The sequence below is a fragment of the Oncorhynchus tshawytscha genome, linkage group LG02, assembly GCF_018296145.1.
Source record: "Oncorhynchus tshawytscha isolate Ot180627B linkage group LG02, Otsh_v2.0, whole genome shotgun sequence".
In the NCBI taxonomy this organism is placed as follows: domain Eukaryota; kingdom Metazoa; phylum Chordata; class Actinopteri; order Salmoniformes; family Salmonidae; genus Oncorhynchus; species Oncorhynchus tshawytscha.
Genome location: NC_056430.1, coordinates 31,503,568 through 31,523,202, shown reverse-complemented (window position 1 = coordinate 31,523,202; position 19,635 = coordinate 31,503,568). Strand labels below are relative to the sequence as shown.

Sequence of the window (19,635 nt, the reverse complement as noted above, 5' to 3'; positions counted from 1 at the left end):
GTAATTAGGGGAGTAAAAATACATGTTTTGTCATACCTGTGGTATACGGTCTGATATACCACGGCTGTCAGCCAATGAGCATTCAGGGCTCGAACCACCCACTTTATAATTATTAACTAATATCTAAAGTAGGTGCAACATGCCCTTGTCATGGCATTGGAGAGTGATGCTGTGTGAGAACTCGGTCACAATTACTGTGACACATTGGGATTCCGAATGAATTCCTTCATTTGTCTCTAGGGAGCGGAATGTAGACTCATTCAATTTTGACCCCCTTTCTCTTCCCTGCACCTCCCCCATCTTCCCTTACCCCGTGCCTCTCTTCCCCATCTCTGTCCAAACATTGGTGTTGTAAAGATTAAATGTTGGTTTCATTAAAAGGGACAACTGGGGTTTAACACTGACACAGGTTCAAGATGAAAGGTAAAGTTCACCATGATATCAGCATTTATTGGTCACGTTTTTACAATGACAATGAAACCCTAAGAAAAAAAGAAACCCGCACACTGCTCTTGAAAGTGTCACTGCTCTTTAATAAGCTTTACGTATCGGCCTCAAGGCCTTCGTCAGAGCTTTTGTGAGTTAAAAAAAAAATGTCCACCCTCATCCACATCCATTCCATACATCAAATGGGGTTGGAGTCAAGGGAAGTGTAACCAAATATAACAATGTGCATTTCATAAATATTCTAATGTATTAACCACATCTGTAAAACCACAATGAGGACATCGACCCATCAAGCAAGTTTTCATAAATCATTGGGTGCCAGCCACTTTAAGAAAATGAGCCCGGCTCTTTAACGCTCTCTTCTGAATGGTAGCTATAAATACAGAGGATGCACACAGTGCAACAATATGAAGTGTGAATATCTCTGCCACCCACACAGGAAAACGGTTCCAAATAAATTACATTATTACGTGCTCCACCACCCATGTTATCTACATGATTAATTGCCCATGTGGCTGTGTTATGTAGGTAAAACCTCTTCTCTCAAACAGAATTTGTGAACATAAATGTTCAATCAGGAGAAACGACAGGGATTGGCCGGTCGCAGTACATTTTAATGACCAAAAACATGACATTTCTTCCTTTAGATTTTGTGGCATAGAGAAAGTCAAGATATCAGACTGGGGAGGTGATATTAATAATACTCTGAGTAAAAGAGAATGTTTTTGGATTTTCACCCTCCAGACATGATTTCCTAAAGGACTTAATGATGAAATGCCTGTGTGTGTTGTAAATGTGAACATGAATTAATGCCCCCATTTCAGATACTCAAGACATTTTTCTTGCGCTGTAGCCAATGATTTATGAAAACTGCTTGGGTGGGTCGATGTCCTCATTTTGGTTTTACAGACGTGTTTAATACGTTTTAGGTACACACTTTTAGAATATTTATGACATGCATATTGTTCTTTTTGGTAACACTTAGTTATTTTCCCTCGACTCCAACCCCATTCGATGGAATGGATGTGGGTGGAGCTGTCTACATAAGGGTGCTAATTCACAAAAGATCTGAGGAAGGCCTTGAGGCCGATACATAAAGCTTACTAAAGAGCAGTGATACTATCAAGAGCAGAATGCTGGTTTCTTCTTTTTTTCTCATCTTATTCAACAGATACCATGCACTTGCAAAAAAAGATCTCAGCTGTGCGAGTGCCTTTTGAATGTCTATGAAACCATTCCTTTAGAAATCACAACAAAAATGCAGCCATAGTAAGAAACTTGGATTATTTTACTATTCATAAAAACAAAGTAATCTCCATCCACACCGTCATTTAAATAGCGTATCATCTCTTACAGTGCACATCAACATTAATACTATTACAGACATAGGGTTTCGATGTAAAGTACACTTTTTTTCTTACATTTTACACAAATCATATATTACAGCTCTCCTGCTTCTACAGGATTGCTTCGTAAAATGTTAGTGCCTCCATCCCTCCTCCCCCTGCCCACCAACTCTTTCAGTCAGACAGACAGATGTACACAGACCGAGACTACAGACAGTGAGGAGGAACAGGAGGCGTCCTCCCTGTCCTTCCTTTGGCCCCTAATGTTAAACTGGAGTCCCATCCTTGGGAGGAGCTTTGGTCTTCCCCTCCTTCCCTGTCCCACCCTCACTGCTTGGGGCTGCATCAGTCTGGGATACACCCTCTGCCACCTCCCCCTGAGGTGTTACCACCGTTTCTGCTTTGACACCCTCCCCCTTAGCCGGGACAGTCCCCTCCTCCACAGGCAGTTCGGCACCGTCTGATGAAGGTGGGTCTGGCACCTCTAGTTTCAGCTCCTCCTGAATGACATGGGCCTCTGGTTTGTTGTCCATCTCCAGAGCCGGAGTGAGCACATCCTGGGCCTGTGGCGGCTCCCCTAGAGGCAGAGTGAAGCCTATCTTGCTGCTGTCTGCTGGTCCAGCGCTGGGAGAGATTGTGCTCTTGGCCCCAGCCTCCTTAGTGTGCCCATGCAGCCAGTCCATCTTCTGGAGGTGTTGCCGCATGGCTTCGTCCACCCGAGCATCAATCATGGCCTCTGTCAGGACGCCGTCCTCTGAGGAGTAGGCTGCCGCCTGCAAGAGGACATGGAATAGAAGGATTATTACATTACAGTCATCTGAACAAGGATTTTATCATTACACGAACAGTCCAGTAAATCTATAATAATGTATCTACAAATATACATTTACAGTATTAAGTATCTGCAAGATCAGTGTATGAATATTGAGTAATGTATAAGGTAGTTAACAGACAAGGCCCACTTGTCCACAGAATGAGGCTAGCAGGAGAGATGACCATGACACAGCAGCAGTGGAGATCATGGCATACATAGTGATCCACTTACCAGCTCTGCTTCTATTAATAAGCCCATGGAGGGAGAATAAATGGGTCTAGACTTCCTGGGCTAACCAAATCACCTTGGGTCAGCATTGTCTGATTCTCCCATCCCTAACCAAGTTCCAGCCTGTGCACAGGCTCTCCTTCCAACCAATCATTTATGTCAAATTGGCTTAACTGGAAAATTCACCGCATCACGGTTGTTATCCATTCAGAAAGCATTGATGTATGAACAACAGGGGAAACATGTCACATACCTGCCAGGCCACGCCCAGTTTGGAGATCTCTCTGCCTGACATGCCCTCTGCCCGCTTAGCGATGTCTGAGCACTTCTTTCCATAGTCAAACTGAGCCAGCTTCATTCTCCTGCAGGGACAGAGGCAGAGGAAGATGCAGACAAAGTGGGTTTAGAGACAGAAACAGGTCTGAATGATATCCAGTCTGTCAGAGGAAACAGGTCTGAATGATATCCTGCCTGTCAGAGGAAACAGGTCTGAATGGCATCCTGCCTGTCAGAGGAAACAGGTCTGAATGGCATCCTGTCTGTCAGAGGAAACAGGCCTGTGTTATGAGGTCTGACTATGTCTGGAGAGACACTCCTTAAGTGGCCCAGCTCCTTCCACCAGCTGGCTCTGTTGTCAGCGTGTTGTTGTTGATCCTGGTCCAGTTCCCAGTGCCCTATGTGGAGGTCGCCCCCTGCCCCTCTTCCTCTCAGGCTCCAGGCCCTCAGAGACCCACTTTAATTAGTGACACCATGGCTACGGCTGGCTGGGCTCCTGCTTACTGCTGGGTCACCTGCTCTTAAATACCAGCTCCTGACACTCCACAGCTCTCAGCCAGAGGTCATTTACATGGAACAGGAGAGAGAGGGGCCTCCCTCCTCCCAGGCACTCAGTGTTAATGCCTGTCCCCATGTGTGCGTGGGTAGGTGTGTGTGTGTGTGTGTGTCACTGTATGCAGATGACTCCAAGGCTGCATTTACACAGGCAGCCCAATTCTTTTGCCACTAAAAAGAGTGCCATTTTGACCAATCAGATTTTGCCAATAATTGGGCAAAAGATCAGAATTGGGCTGCCTGTGTAAACACAGCATAAGTGTCTGGGAGTATCTAGTTACTTGACATCAGAACAGTTGCATTATGCATCCCAGTATATGAGTGCTTGTGAAAGTGCCCTATTTAAACCTGTGCTGCCATGTTGTATGGGTGTAATGCTGTATGACTCACTGTCTTCCCCCTGTGGCAGGCTCCAGCACATATCTGTCAAAATACAGACGCACCAGCCTCTCCCTCTCATCAGGACCCGGCAGGGCGAAGTTTACTATCTCGTCAATGCGGTCGTTGATGGCCCAGTCAAACTGCTCCGGCTGATTACTGGCCAGCACCATCATGAACCTGGAGGGGGAGACGACACAACAGTCGTTAGAGCACTGTGATATCTGAAGGACATGGTACATCAGAGGTCTTGGGCAAAGATATAAAATGTCTAAATAGAAAAAGTAGTTGTAGAGAACTGACTTGTTGCTCTGCTCTCCAGTGCGATACAGGAATGCGTTCAAAGTGGCTCTGAGCTCTTCACTGATCTTTTCCTGCAAACAGAGAGAGACAACTTGAACTCTGTTTTCCAATATTTCTACAATATCAGAGTTTTGGTTGTGCTATGAAATACAGGAAGGTAGAGAACAGACTTACAGTAGACCTCTTGCGAAGGAATGCATCGGCTTCATCAACAAACAGCAGCAGGCTGTGTCAGAGGAGAGAGAGGGTTGCATTAGCAGAGCTGCGCTGGTCTTACATCATTCTCTGTACATTGTTTAATGTGAATGACTGTGTAATGCAAGTGCAAATGTATTTAATGTCAAGTTGTCTAGACACTTACGTTACATGGTTTCACACGGTTACATCATGGTTACATTTACATGAAGTTCTATAAATAGTGTGATGCTACTGCGAGTGAGGGTAGCATACCCACGGCGACTGGTGTTGGCCCAGTCAAAGACTTTGTGCATGGCGGTGACACCCTCACGGCCCATGGGCGCCACATCTCCACCAGTCATGATGGCATAGTCCATCCCAGAGTGCACTGCCAGCTTCTACTCAGAACACAGAGAGATAGTTACCAACATATACAGATGCCAAGATAACGACTCTTGTCATAGACAAAATGAGTCGGTGCGGGACCTACCTTGGCGAAGAGGGTCTTGCCAGTACCTGGTGGGCCATACATGAGGATGTTCCTGTAGAGCCCCTTGTTCTGACGCGTGTTCCTAGTTGCTATGGCAATATCACGTACACGTTCTTCTAGGTTAGGCTGTGCGGAGCAGAGGGAATAATTCATTTCAGGGAGATGAACATTTCGGCTCAAAGCAGGGCTGCAAAAACATACGTGTGCACAGCATTCTCTATGAATGTCCCTAGCCGCATCCTCAGAGCATGCACAGACCAGCTGGATGGTGGGTTTACCAACATATTCAGTCTCTCCCTATCCCAATCTGCTGTCCCCACATGCTTCAAGATGGCCACCGTTGTTCCTGTTCCCAAGAAGGCAAAGGTAACTGAACTAAATGACTATCGCCCCGTAGCACTCACCTCTGTCATCATGAAGTACTTTGAGAGACTAGTCAAGGATCATATCACCTCTACCTTACCTGCCACGCTAGACCCACTTCAATTTGCTTACTGCCCCAATAGATCCACAGACGATGCAATCGCCATCACTCTGCACACTGCCCTATCCCATCTGGACAAGAGGAATAGCTATGTAAGAATGCTGTTCCATGACTACAGCTCAACATTCAACACCATAGTACCCTCCAAGCTCATCATTGAGCTCGAGACCCTGGGTCTGAACCCCCCCCTTGCAACTGGGTCCTGGACTTCCTGACGGGCCGCCCCCCAGGTGGTGAAGGTAGAAAACATCACCTCGACTCCGCTGAACCTCAACACTGGGGCCCCACAAGGGTGTGTGCCCAGCCCCCTTCTGTACTCCCTGTTCACCCATGACTGCGTGGCCAAGCACGCCTCCAACTCAATCATCAAGTTTATAGACGACACAACATTAGTGGGCTTGATTACCAATGACGACGAGACAGCCTACAGAGAGGAGGTGAGGGCTCTGGGAGTGTGGTGCCTGGAAAACGACCTCTCCCTCAACGTCAACAAACTTAAGGAGCTGATCGTGGACTTCAGGAAACAGCAGAGGGAGCACGCCCCTATCCACAGTGACGGGACCGCAATGGAGAAGGTAGAAAGCTTTAAGTTCCTTGGCGTACACATCATGATGAATAACTGAAATGTACCACCCACACAGAAGGTGAAGAAGGCGCAACAGAGCCTCTTCAACCTCAGGAGGCTGAAGAAATTTGGCTTGTCACCTAAAACTCTAAATTCTTTACAATTGCAAGCATCCTGTCGGGCTGTATCACCGCCTAGTACGGCAACTGCTCCGCCCACAACCACAAGGCTCTCCAGAGGTTAGTGCGTTCTGCACAACGCATGACCGGGGGCAAACTACCTGCCCTCCAGGACACCTACAGCACCAGATGTCACAGGAAGGCCAAAAAGATCATCCGAGCTACCACCCGAGCTACTGCCTGTTCACCCCGCTAACATCCAGAAGGAGAGGCCAGTACAGGTGCTTCAAAGCTGGGACCGAGAGACTGAAAAACATCTTGTATCTCAAGGCCGTCAGACTGTTAAACAGTCACCACTAGCACATTAGAGGCTGCTGCCTATAGGCATAGATGATAAATCACTGGCCACTTTAAGGAATGGAACACTAGTCACTTAATAATGTTTACATATCTGGAATTACTCATCTCGTATGTATATACTGTATTCTATACTATTCTACTGTATCTTACTCCATTCCACTCTGACATACGTCGTCAATTTGTATATAGTCTTAATTCATTCCTGGTAGCCTAGTGGTTAGAGTATTGGGCCAGTAACCGAAAGGTTGCTAGATTGAGTCCCTGAGCTGACAAGGTAAAAAAAAAATCTGTCGTTCTGCCCCTGAACAAGGCAGTTAACCCACTATTCCTAGGCCGTCATTGCAAATAAGAATTTGTTCTTCACTGACTTGCCTAGTTAAATAAAGGTAAAAAAATAAATAAAAAATCCTACTCAGATGTGTGTATATGTTGTGCAATTTGTTAGATATTACTGTCGGAGCTAGAAGAACAAGCATTACACGACACCTGCAATAACATCTGCTTATCACATATATGTGACCAATAAAATGTGATGTTTCTTTCATACATGTGCTGGGTATAATATCGATACGAGACTCGAAGGTATGTCTCTCTGGTGCTCAGGTGTGTGCCGAGTGTCAGTACTCACACTGAGCACTACTCCCTCCAGTGCATCCTGAGGTTTACTTGTCAGGCGCTTTGACATCTAAGAGAGGGGAAAAATAAGAAGATGCACCTTCATCGTAGTAAAAAAAATTTGTGTTTAGGAAACTTAAGTTAATCACAATAAAAAAAACACCACAAGCATCAGATCAAGGACGTATACAGTGCATTCGGACAGTATTCAGACCCCATGACTTTTTCAACATTTTGTTACATTACAGCCTTATTCTAAAATTGATTAAATCCGTTTTTTCCCCCCTCATCAATCTACACACAATACTCCATAATGACAAAGCAAAAACATGTTTTTATAAATGTTAGCACATTTATAAATGAAATATATAAATATCACATTTACATAAGAATTTACTCAGTTCTTTGTTGAAGCACGATTACAGCCTCGAGTCTTCTTGGGTATGACACTACAAGTTTGGCACACCTGTATTTCTTCTCTGCAGATCCTCTCAAGTTCTGTCAGGTTAGATAGGGAGCGTCGTTGGACAGCTATTTTCAGTTCGATCAAGTTCAAGTCCGGCCTCTGGCTGGGCTACTCAAATCAATTTAATTTACCACAGGTGGACTCCAATCAAGTTGTAGAAACATCTCAAGGATGATCAATGGAAACAGGATGCACCTGAGCTCAATTTCGAGTCTCATAGCAAAGGGTCTGAATACTTACGTAAATAAGGTATTTATGTTTTTTATTTCCATAAAGGTGAAGAAAAAAACATTACAAACCTGTTTTCACTCTGCCATTATAGGGTATTGTGTGTTGATTGATGAGGGGAACATTTAAAAAAAAATCAATTTTAGAATAAGACTGTAACTTAACAAAATGTGGAAAAGGGGAAGGGGTCTGAATACTTTCCGAATGCCCTGTATAATGCACAGCAGGGCCTCTACCTTGATCGGGTGCTTGATCGCCTCCGCAACAGTGATGCGAGAAGTCTCTCTGACCAATGAGGGCTTCCCAAGTCGGGCCTCAATGTAGCGTCCTGCCACAGCTGTGGCGTTCCGGGCAGAATACACACCTACAGCCAGCAGAGTCAGTCCTGCCACCTGGTGGTGTGGGGGGAGAATTACACTACATTTAGAGACGCTCCAAGGACAACTCAAATCAGATATAAACATGTAACATATACACTCAACAATTAGTTAGTGAGCATTTCTCCTTTGCCAAAATAATCCATCCACCTGACAGGTGTGGCATATCAAGAAGCTGATTAAACAGCACGATCATTACACAGGTGCACCTTGTGCAGGGAGACCATAAAAGGCCACTAAAATGTGCAGTTGTCACACAACACAATGCTACAGATGTCTCAAGTTTTGAGGGAGCATGCAATTTGTATGCTAACTGCAGGAATGTCCACCAGAGCAGTTGCCAGATAATTTTATGTTAATTTCTCTACCATAAGCCACCTCCAATGTTGTTTTGGAGAATAGTACATCCAACCGGCCTCACCACCGCAGACCACATGTATGGCATCGTATGGGCGAGCGGTTTACTGATGTCAACGTTGTGAACAGAGTGCCAAATGGTGGAGGTGGGTTATGGTATGGGCAGTTATAAGCTACAGACAACAAACACAATTTCATTTGATCAATTTGAATGCACAAAAATACTGTGACGAGATCTTGGGGCGGCAGGGTAGCCTAGTGAGAGCGTTGGACTAATAACCGGAAGGTTGCAAGTTCAAACCCCCGAGCTGACAAGGTCGTTCTGCCCCTGAACAGGCAGTTAACCCACTGTTCCTAGGCCATCATTGAAAATAAGAATTTGTTCTTAACTGACTTGCCTAGTTAAATAAAATAAATAAATTGTGAGGCCCAATGATTTTTAGGGTATTTGTGACCAACAGATGCATCTGTATTCCCAGTCATGTGAAAAACATAGATTTGGGCATAATTCATTTATTTCAATTGACTGATTTCCTCATATAAACTGTAACTCTCTAAAATCTATGAAATGATTGCATGTTGCATCTATATTTTTGTTGGCAGTTATTGGCAGTTTGCATAAGGATGAGCATAAACAAGTATGTAGAGTGGAAGGTAGGTTGTAGGGGAATAATCAGAATTAGTTGGGTAACATAGATAAGATGTTTTATATTCATTATATGCTTGTGAGTTACTTCTCATCAGAATGTCTATTTTTGGATAATACTGTTGGCCGGTTACAGGTATCTGTTCTCTGTCAAGGTTTCAGTTACTTGGGCCGCAGAGAGGGGAGAGGTCAAGATTGTCTTCATATGTAAACATATCTTTTAAACCAATTATTTCTTGGCTCCACAATGTCTGTGTGCCAGTCACTGTGTCTCTTGTCCAGGAGGGGTGTATTTGATATAGGTTTTGTTTTATGGTCCTGAGAGCGAGATAAGAACATAGTTTAGGAGACAAAGCTGAATGATAATTTATAGCCAATGCTGTCTGGCTATGTGTGTCTTTGCTATAAAGGATCTCAGTTGAAATGTGTCAGGACTCTCAGAGAATTAATTTATAGACACTGAATTGATCTGAGAGTCACAGGGTTGTGATGGAGCTCATATAATTAAAGATGGACTTTATGATAACTCTGACTTGTGTGTGGTTTGCTCTCATGATTTGGTAAATACAGGAAATTTCCACTACAAGGTTTCACCGTAGCTGTAACTTTATCCCAGTCCGACACAAAAGCCCGGAATCCTTCCCCAAACACAGCACCTGCAGTCCTGAAAACACACAAATATACAGAGACAGTCAGGTCTCCAATAGTATCTATCATTATGGTCTGTAGTGTAATACACAAGGTGTGTCTCAGCATACAGGCTCTAGTACAGCATGTCTTTGCCTCAGCTTATAGTCTTCATAGAGTATGTTCTTGCCTCAGCGTATGGTCTCTAGTCCAGTATGTTCTTGCCTCAGCGTATGGTCTCTAGTACAGCATGTCCTTGTCTCGGTGTATAGTCTCTAGTACAGCATGTTCTTGTCTCAGCGTATAGTCTCTAGTCCAGTATGTTCTTGTCTCAGCGTATAGTCTCTAGTCCAGTATGTTCTTGTCTCAGCGTATAGTCTCTAGTCCAGTATGTTCTTGTCTCAGCGTATAGTCTCTAGTCCAGTATGTTCTTGTCTCATCGTATAGTCTCTAGTACAGTATGTCCTTGTCTCAGCGTATAGTCTTTAGTCCAGTATGTTCTTGTCTCAGCGTATAGTCTCTAGTCCAGTATGTTCTTGCCTCAGCGTATGGTCTCTAGTACAGCATGTCCTTGTCTCGGCGTATAGTCTCTAGTACAGCATGTTCTTGTCTCAGCGTATAGTCTCTAGTAGAGCATGTCCTTGTCACAGCGTATAGTCTCGTACAGCATGTCCTTGTCTCAGCATATAGTCTCTAGTACAGCATGTCTTTGCCTCATCGTTTAGTCTCTAGTAGAGCATGTCCTTGTCTCAGCGTATAGTCTCTAGTCCAGTATGTTCTTGTCTCATCGTATAGTCTCTAGTACAGTATGTCCTTGTCTCAGCGTATAGTCTTTAGTCCAGTATGTTCTTGTCTCAGCGTATAGTCTCTAGTCCAGTATGTTCTTGCCTCAGCGTATGGTCTCTAGTACAGCATGTCCTTGTCTCGGCGTATAGTCTCTAGTACAGCATGTTCTTGTCTCAGCGTATAGTCTCTAGTAGAGCATGTCCTTGTCACAGCGTATAGTCTCGTACAGCATGTCCTTGTCTCAGCATATAGTCTCTAGTACAGCATGTCTTTGCCTCATCGTTTAGTCTCTAGTAGAGCATGTCCTTGTCTCAGCGTATAGTCTCTAGTCCAGTATGTTCTTGTCTCATCGTATAGTCTCTAGTACAGTATGTCCTTGTCTGAGTGTATAGTCTTTAGTCCAGTATGTTCTTGTCTCATTATATAGTCTCTAGTAGAGCATGTCCTTGTCTCAGCGTATAGTCTCTAGTCCAGTATGTTCTTGTCTCATCGTATAGTCTCTAGTACAGTATGTCCTTGTCTGAGTGTATAGTCTTTAGTCCAGTATGTTCTTGTCTCATTATATAGTCTCTAGTACAGCATGTCCTTGTCTCAGCGTATAGTCTCTAGTACAGCATGTCTTTGTCACAGCGTATAGCCTCTTGTAGAGCATGTCCTTGTCTCAGCGTATAGTCTCCAGTACAGCATGTCCTTGTCTCAGCGTATAGTCTCTAGTACAGTATGTCCTTGTCTCATCGTATAGTCTCTAGTACAGTATGTCCTTGTCTCAGCGTATAGTCTCTAGTACAGCATGTCTTTGTCACAGCGTATAGTCTCTAGTCCAGTATGTCCTTGTCTCATCGTATAGTCTCTAGTACAGTATGTCCTTGTCTCAGTGTATAGTCTTTAGTCCAGTATGTTCTTGTCTCAGCGTATAGTCTCTAGTAGAGCATGTCCTTGTCTCAGCGTATAGTCTCTAGTACAGTATGTCCTTGTCTCAGTGTATAGTCTCTAGTACAGCATGTCTTTGTCACAGCGTATAGCCTCTTGTAGAGCATGTCCTTGTCTCAGCGTATAGTCTCCAGTACAGCATGTCCTTGTCTCAGCGTATAGTCTCTAGTACAGTATGTCCTTGTCTCATCGTATAGTCTCTAGTACAGTATGTCCTTGTCTCAGTGTATAGTCTTTAGTCCAGTATGTTCGTCTCATTATATAGTCTCTAGTACAGCATGTCCTTGTCTCAGCGTATAGTCTCTAGTACAGCATGTCTTTGTCACAGCGTATAGCCTCTTGTAGAGCATGTCCTTGTCTCAGCGTATAGGCTCCAGTACAGCATGTCTTTGCCTCAGCGTATAGTCTCTAGTCCAGTATGTTCTTGTCTCATCGTATAGTCTCTAGTACAGCATGTCTTTGCCTCAGCGTATAGTCTCTAGTAGAGCATGTCCTTGTCACAGCGTAGTCTCTAGTACAGCATGTCCTTGCCTCAGCGTATAGTCTCTAGTAGAGCATGTCCTTGTCACAGCGTAGTCTCTAGTACAGCATGTCTTTGCCTCAGCGTATAGTCTCTAGTAGAGCATGTCCTTGTCACAGCGTAGTTTTCTAGTACAGCATGTCCTTGTCTCAGCGTATAGTCTTAAGTACAGCATGTCTTTGCCTCAGCGTATAGTCTCTAGTCCAGTATGTTCTTGTCTCACCGTATAGTCTCTAGTACAGTCTGTCTGTGCTCTGCTGCCTTCAGGCGGATCTGCTCACGGATGAGGTCTGCGTTTTCCCGCTCAACACGTGCCCGCGCTTTAGACTCCGCCTCTACGCGTAGCAGCTCATTCTTGTGCCTCAGCTGCATCTCGTGCTCAATTGTTGCTGCGTGGAGAGGATACATTAGTGGACATTTTGTGATTGCCAGACCCCATATGGCTATATTGACCAGTGAATATTGAAGCAGAACCATATTCCTGGAGGCTGCGTGACAATACTATATGGGGTCAGTACCTTTCCTCATGGCTTCCTGTTTAAGCACAGAGTCCTCCTGTTTCCGAAGGTTGTCCTCATTCAGGGCTTGCTGAGGACACAGAGGAGAGGCCACACTCAAGTCAGTTGGACATGGCATTTTCACTGTACTTCTTTATGTCCTAAACAGGACTGAATTGATATTGCAGCTAATACCAGTTGATATTACCTGTTGCTTGAGTTGATCCTCATACCTCTGTCTGGCAAGTCTGTCTTGGAACTGTGCTCTCTGTGAAGGGATAGAGAAGGTAACCATAGTAACAGATGTATGGCTCCCTCTGCTGGACAGATATGTAATCACTTGTTCCACTCCCTCATTGTAGCCTCTGTTTCAACAGAATTAAAGCTAATTGTGCAAACAATTTCAAGCTTACTGAAAATTCTACTCTACAAACTCCTCAAGATATTTTAACTACTACAGGGAAAATGCTTCCTTCTACAGTTTACCCATACATGATGATCCATGCTATTAGCCCATCATTGACCACATACTACGTAGTACAATGAATACTACTGCACAATCACCCCCTCTGCAGTACCACTAAACCCTTCCTCTGCTCTCCTCTCACCGATTGATGCTGCTTGGTCTCCTCGCCGACAGTTTTCCTCCTCTCCTCCCCTTGAATACGCAGCTGATCCCCCTTCAGCTGCTCCACTGCTGCCTCGTACTCCTTACACCATCACACACACAAAGGGAACAATTAGCATGATCAGATTTAAGATTGATAGTACGGTTTTTTGGTGTCCTACACATTACTCTGCATGTGCCTTGTTTAGTGCAACTGTACCTTGATTTTGGTCTGGTGTTCCATCTGAACAGATTGCTCCTGCATGCGAGCCAGATCCAGGGCCTCTTTGGCATGACCTGAAATTAAGACAAGGTATTGGACATTAGTCGTCCAGATATACGTTTCATTTAATGACGGTAGCTATATTCCAACTATACTAAACAAACATATAAAACGCAACATGTAAAGTGTTGGTCCCATGTTTCATGAGTTGAAATAAAAGATCCCAGAAATGTTCCATAAGCACAAAACGCTTATTTCTCAAAAATGTTTATTTTCCAAATTTGTTTACATCCCTGTTAGTGAGCATTTTATCCTTTGCCAAGATAATCCATCCAGTTTACAGGTATGGCCCATCAAGAAGCTGATTAAACAGTATGGTCATTACTTTGTGCTGGGGACAATAAAAGGCCACTCTAAAATGTGCAGTTTTATCACAGAACACAATGCAACAGATGTCTCAATCGGCATGATTATTGCACAAATGTCCACCAGAGCGGTTGCCAGAGAATTTTATGTTCATTTCTCTACCAGAAGCTGCCTCCAATGCTGTTTAAGAGAATTTGGCAGTACATCCAACTAGCCTCACAACCACAGACCATGTGTAACCACGTCAGCCCAGGACCTCCACATCAGACTTCTTCACCTGCGGGATCGTCGGAGACCCAGCCATCCGGACAGCTGATGAAACTGAGGAGTATTTTGGTCTGTAATAAAGCCCTTTTGTGGGGAAAAACTTGTTCTGATTGGCTGGGCCTGGCTCCCCTGTGAGTGAGCCTGGGTCCCAAATGGGTGTGCCTATGCCCTCCCAGGCCCACCCATGACTGCACCCCTGCCCAGTCATGTGAAATCCATAGATTATGGGCTAATTAATTTCAATTGACTGATTTCCTTATGAACTGTAACTCAGTAAAATCATTAATTGTTGTATTTATATTTTTGTTCAGTATACTTTGAAATTCTAAGTGTAATGCTTGCATGTTTGACTAGAGCAAAGATTAACTATATACTGACTAGAGCTATTTGGCAAACGGTGTGAAAGAATGACCTTTGCACCTTTCACCTTGAATACACTAACTTCCAACATGAATGAAAATGTGCAGCACAACGTTCAAACCAAGCAGTGAAACTTGTGATTCTCGTTTACTACAGTGTTATGTTCTACTGACAGCTGTCATCAGGATTTGATAGTTTACTAGATTAGATACCCGTAGGAACTAGGAGAATATATATCAGACACTGGCCCGTGTTGCATCAGCATCACTGCTTAGGCTGTAAAGCATGCTGCGGGTGTATCGGTCTTTCTGGGGATATAAACAAAATGTTTCAAGCTAGCTACTAGCTCTACAGTACTATTTATAATATAGTTATCATGCAAGACACTTACGAGACTTGTCGAGCTCCTTCGCCGCTTGGGCCGCTCGCTCCAGCCCGGTTGGATCGAAGTTGCTCCATTTGTCCTTGGGTTTATCTCCGCCACCTCCGGAGCCGCCAGCTGGTGGAGGTGGTGGCGGTGGAACCGGGAATTCCGGGGGAGCCTCGGGCTGCCCCTTATTCAGTCCGAACAGCCAGGACATGTTTAGGTAAACGGAGAATAAACTGCAGCCCAGGCCGGTAAAGGTGATCAGGTTTGGCTGTCAGTCACTACACTTCCTCCACACGCGTGTCACGCTGCCGTCTTTGCGCAAGTGCAGGAGAGGACAGATTTTCCCTGAAAGACAACCATGCTGATTGGTTACGAGGAAAAATATATTCCTCTCATTGGTTGTCCTTTGCAGAGGTTAAACACATAGTCACACCCATAAGAGAGTATGGTAGCCGCAATGGCCCAAAACAGGAAGGTCTTATAATTAACCTGAATAACTTCACTGGAAGGCCATGTCACAAAATGAATTGATAGTTGCATCATACGGAGTTTGTTGGACTTCGTTCAACAGAAAGCAGTTTTTAATTGGAATTTATTAGCTAACATTTTATATTCTGTTTGGATATCTACGTAATACAATGCAGTATCATTTTAAGGAAACCCTGAATTAAATTTTTTAACAAATTAATTGACAGTTACTGAATAATTATGAACATTCTACATAACAATTACGTTGGACAAAGTTGCACAGCACTAATTTAAAAAGTAGTTATGTAAAGTGCTTTACATAACCTCATTTAGTAGTCAGTCTTGGAAACCCTAAATTGAGACGACCACTCATTAGGAGAAAGTACATAATGTTTCATTGTCATATATTTGTGTAACATTAGCAACAACAATATCAGAACACTGAATAGATAAAATGTTTTATTTACTAGACAATCATTTTCCACATGTATTGACAAATACACAATCACACATATATACATAGACACAAGGCATTACAAATGAAGGTAAAGTATTTTCTCTGTAACTCTGGCCCCCAACCACCACTCAACCGTCTATGAATAACATCCCATTAAGTGTGGTTTGGAGCTGGATTCTGTCTATCCATTCAGTAGCCATGATTCAAAGAGGGATTAATGGTTGCAGGGCAGAACAGTGTTGGTCGTATTGCAGGTAAGGAAAATGGGTTATTGGATGGGTGGGTCACTTGCAAAGAGGTGGTATGGTGTCCATTGCAATTGCCTATGGAGGAGGTGGCTAGATCACTGTAGCGTGACAATGCGTGAGAAGACACCAGGAGGTTCTTTGCCGTCGCCCAGCGCTGCACCGAATCCCTCCTGTTGCCTCGCCCTGGCCAGCTTTGCAAGAGACAGGAATGACTTAGGTTCTGTGATGGCAAGGTCGCTCAGAACGCGTCGATTCACCTCAACACTACTCTGTAACGGGAGAGAAAAGAGATGGAAGTGTAAATAAGTATACACCTTGAACTAACAAAAATCTAAGGAAATCTTAGGAAAGAAAGAGGATTTGAGTTACAACTTTAAGGAGTGGGATAAGAGGGTTTACAGTAAAGTACATACAATCAATCATGGCATCATTGTAAATCAGACCTTGGGAACAATAATGCCATACAGCGGTGTACTGAATTCTCACTAGCTGGAACAGAGTGGTAACTAGGTTAAGACATATACTGTAGGCCTAATGTACTGACCTTCACCAGGTTGTGCATAAGGGCGGGATACTTCATGCCGTGCTCCCGTGATGCTGCCGCGATGCGTGAGATCCACAACTGATGAAAGACATGTTTTAGGATCACACAATAGCAGTCATCTACATGTAGCTGATTATCATAACGATGAGAGATCTTGATGACATGTTAGGGTGCACATATAGATCTACGGTATAGCATAGCTAGCACATCAGATTAGATGGATCAATGACATGGCTATAATTCTGAACATGCTCTTACCGTACGCATGTTACGTCGTTTTATTTTGCGAGCCTTAGTAGCATATACAAAGGCCCTTCGTACTGCCCTCACTGCCAGGCTGTAGCATCTGTTCTTTCTACCTCTGAAGTGCTGATGGACACACAGATAGGGGGAAGAGAAATACAGATGATGGGAATGGGCAAAAAGGGTGACACACTACAAGGGTATGAGGGTTCTTTTGGGCCAAGTTCATTTTAACTCTGACAATACAGGAAGTGAATTGAAATGAATGAATTGAAAAGTCCATGTATATGAATAACATTGCACAATTTTAAGTCATCCCCAGGATAAAATTTAATTTAATTTAACCCAAATGGAAAGGTAGATTGGTTTTTACGTCATTGACGTTAATTGGCAGATGACCTCTAGTAACGTTACTCAGGTAACACTTAGAAACATCTTAACCATCTAGCTAGGTTGCAAACTGAATAAGACGACTAGCTATAACGTTACCACACTTGTACACTGTATCTGCATGACATGTGCAAGAGGTGAGTAGGACTAGCTACATTTAGCTATAACAAGCCTAAAATTGGCACAGTCCTCCTCTCTTTGGAATGAGACTTGCCTTGAAATGAGTACCAGACAGCTATTTGGGAAACTAGCTGAAATGCTAATTTCTAGCCATCTTAACTAGCTTCATAACTAACTAGCTATATAACGTTAATAGATGAGTCACTTGCAGTGTAAAACTGTCACTACGGTGAGTAAAGGTTGCATACAAAGCAGCTAAATTCTGTAATGTCAATTAAATAGAATAGCTAGCTAACTGTCAGTCAATGGCTGGCTAGCTAGTAGCTACAGTGCTAACTTACCCGTGCATTACTGAGAACTTCTTGAACCTTCCAATATCGATCAGGTCCACGATTGCGGATCCAGCAAGATAAAGTCAAAAACACCATCTTTCTTTCGTAAAGATTTTGCTACGATCCTGTAGTTTTCCCTTCGTCAACTTCAATGGATTAGATGACCTTTATGCAGCACGGGAAATCACATGTGTTCGCTGCCTTTTGCGGTATTCTTGACTAGCTAGGATTATGCCGGCAGCACAAATGATATGGTCAAATTGGAATGGTCAAAAGGAAACCTTCTAAATAAAATCCCGCATTTCAAAACATTAGTGTGGATAACTAATTCAAAAGTTATTGCATTTGAATCAATTGTCACTTTTATTATACCAATAACAAAATACAAAAAGTAATACAATGATGAAATATGTATATATACACAGTACCAGTCAAAAGTTTGGACACACCTACTCATGCCAGGGTTTTTCTATATTTATACTATTTTCTACATTGTAGAATAATAGCGAAGACATCAAAACTATGAAGTAACACATGGAATCATGTAGTAACCAAAAAAGTGTTAAACAAATGAAAATATATTTTATATATTTTATACTTACACAGCCTGGAGGTGTGTTGGGTCATTGTCCTTTTGAAAAACAAATGATAGTCCCACTAAGCGCAAACCAGATGGGATGGCAGAATGCTGTGCTAGACATGCTGATTAAGTGTGCCTTGAATTCTAAATAAATCACTCACAGTGTCACCAGCAAAACATCCCCACACCATCACACCTGTAGAAAGGCCCATGGAGTAGGTGGAATCGTCCTTTAATTCATGGCCACTTGCTCAGCTGGGCCAGGGGCACTTTAATAGGTATAGAATCATCTTGATCCCCTCTGTAAAATACGCTTGGACCTTATTTTTTGGTATTTTCAGTGAGAATGAAAGAAAATGAGAATTAAAAAAAGGTTAATTTCTGGTTCTACCGTGATCTTGTTACTACATCTCAAGAATTGCATTTGGTGAAAGGCTCGGCACATGCATACTCTTGTTCAGGCAAATGAGAAATAAGTGCACTCAGGCTACCCGGAAGGCCAACGTTAGTTACTTTAAGAAGCAGTTCACTCTCTGTGGGTCAAACCACAAGAAGTTCTGGGAAACGGTTAAAGACCTGGAGAATAAACCCTCCCCCTCACAGCTGCCCATGTCCCTTAAAGTTGATGATGTGGTTGGTACTGACAATAAGCACATGGCTGAGCTATTTAATCACCACTTCATTAAGTCAGGATTCCTATTTGACTCAGCCATGCTTCTTTGCCCGTCAAACATTTTCTCATCTCCCACCCCTTCTAATGCAACTAGCCCCGATGCTCCTCCCTCTTTCCCCCCTGCCCCGCTACAAAGTATCTCCCTGCAGGTGGTCAATGAGTCCGAGGTGCTAAAGGAGCTCCCTAAACTTGACCCCAAAAAAACATCTGGGTCAGATGGTTTGGACCCTTTCTTCTTTAAGGTTGCATCCCCTATAATCGCCAAGCCTATCTCTGACCTCTCTCCTCTCTGGGGAGGTTCCCATTGCTTGGAAGGTAGCCACGGTTCATCCTATATTTAAAGGGAGAAATCAAGCTGATCCTAACTGTTATAGGCCTATTTCTATTTTGCCCTGTTTATCAATTGTTGGAAAAACTTGTAATTAATCAACTGACTGGCTTTCTTGATGTCTATAGTATTCTCTCTGGTATGCAATCTGTTTTCCGTTTGGATTATGGATGTGTCACTGCAACCTTAATGGTCCTCAATGATGTCGCCATTGCCCTTGATTCTAAGCAATATTGTGCTGCTATTTTTATTGACTTGGCCAAAGCTTTTGATATGGTATACCATTCCATTCTTGTGGGCTGTCTAAGGAGTATTGGTGTCTCTGAGGCCTGATTTGGCCTGGTTTGCTAACTACCTCTCTCAAAGAGTGCAGTGTATCAAACCAGAACATCTGCTGTCTCAGCCACTGCCTGTCACCAAGGGTGTACCCCAAGGCTCGATCCTAGGCCCCACGCTCTTCTCAATTTA

General features: G+C 43.5%; 2 protein-coding genes across 2 annotated transcripts; both read right to left on the bottom strand.

Annotated features, from left to right (window-relative positions):
- Positions 1–424: 424 nt before the first annotated feature.
- atad3 (ATPase family AAA domain containing 3) lies at positions 425–15,124 on the bottom strand. The gene is made up of 16 exons (XM_024378630.2): positions 14,806–15,124; positions 13,419–13,495; positions 13,200–13,301; positions 12,800–12,859; positions 12,613–12,682; positions 12,318–12,483; positions 9,826–9,895; positions 8,088–8,243; positions 7,171–7,227; positions 5,015–5,140; positions 4,798–4,922; positions 4,522–4,573; positions 4,348–4,418; positions 4,057–4,224; positions 3,089–3,197; positions 425–2,566 (listed from the first exon to the last, which is right to left on the bottom strand). The coding sequence occupies exons 1-16, from the start codon at positions 14,993–14,995 to the stop codon at positions 2,060–2,062; spliced, it is 2,106 nt and encodes a 701-aa protein (XP_024234398.1). The 5' UTR covers positions 14,996–15,124; the 3' UTR covers positions 425–2,059.
- Positions 15,125–15,698: 574 nt separating this feature from the next.
- mrpl20 (mitochondrial ribosomal protein L20) lies at positions 15,699–17,821 on the bottom strand. Its single transcript, XM_024437973.2, has 4 exons — positions 17,596–17,821; positions 16,760–16,870; positions 16,502–16,579; positions 15,699–16,226 (listed from the first exon to the last, which is right to left on the bottom strand). The coding sequence occupies exons 1-4, from the start codon at positions 17,680–17,682 to the stop codon at positions 16,053–16,055; spliced, it is 450 nt and encodes a 149-aa protein (XP_024293741.1). The 5' UTR covers positions 17,683–17,821; the 3' UTR covers positions 15,699–16,052.
- Between the last annotated feature and the right edge of the window lie 1,814 nt (positions 17,822–19,635).

Bases quoted from the DNA above. Each gene is read 5' to 3' on its own strand.
- atad3 (XM_024378630.2), bottom strand. From the start codon at position 14,995: ATGTCCTGGCTGTTCGGACTGAATAAGGGGCAGCCCGAGGCTCCCCCG. The intron at 8,244-9,825 runs GTGAAACCTTGT...CCACACCACCAG, and splicing joins GGGATAAAGTTACAGCTACG to GTGGCAGGACTGACTCTGCT. The intron at 4,419-4,521 runs GTAAGTCTGTTC...CTCTGTTTGCAG, and splicing joins TCCTTCGCAAGAGGTCTACT to GAAAAGATCAGTGAAGAGCT.
- mrpl20 (XM_024437973.2), bottom strand. From the start codon at position 17,682: ATGGTGTTTTTGACTTTATCTTGCTGGATCCGCAATCGTGGACCTGAT. The intron at 16,871-17,595 runs GTAAGTTAGCAC...TGTGTCCATCAG, and splicing joins AAGTTCTCAGTAATGCACGG to CACTTCAGAGGTAGAAAGAA. The intron at 16,580-16,759 runs GTAAGAGCATGT...GTCTTTCATCAG, and splicing joins AACGACGTAACATGCGTACG to TTGTGGATCTCACGCATCGC.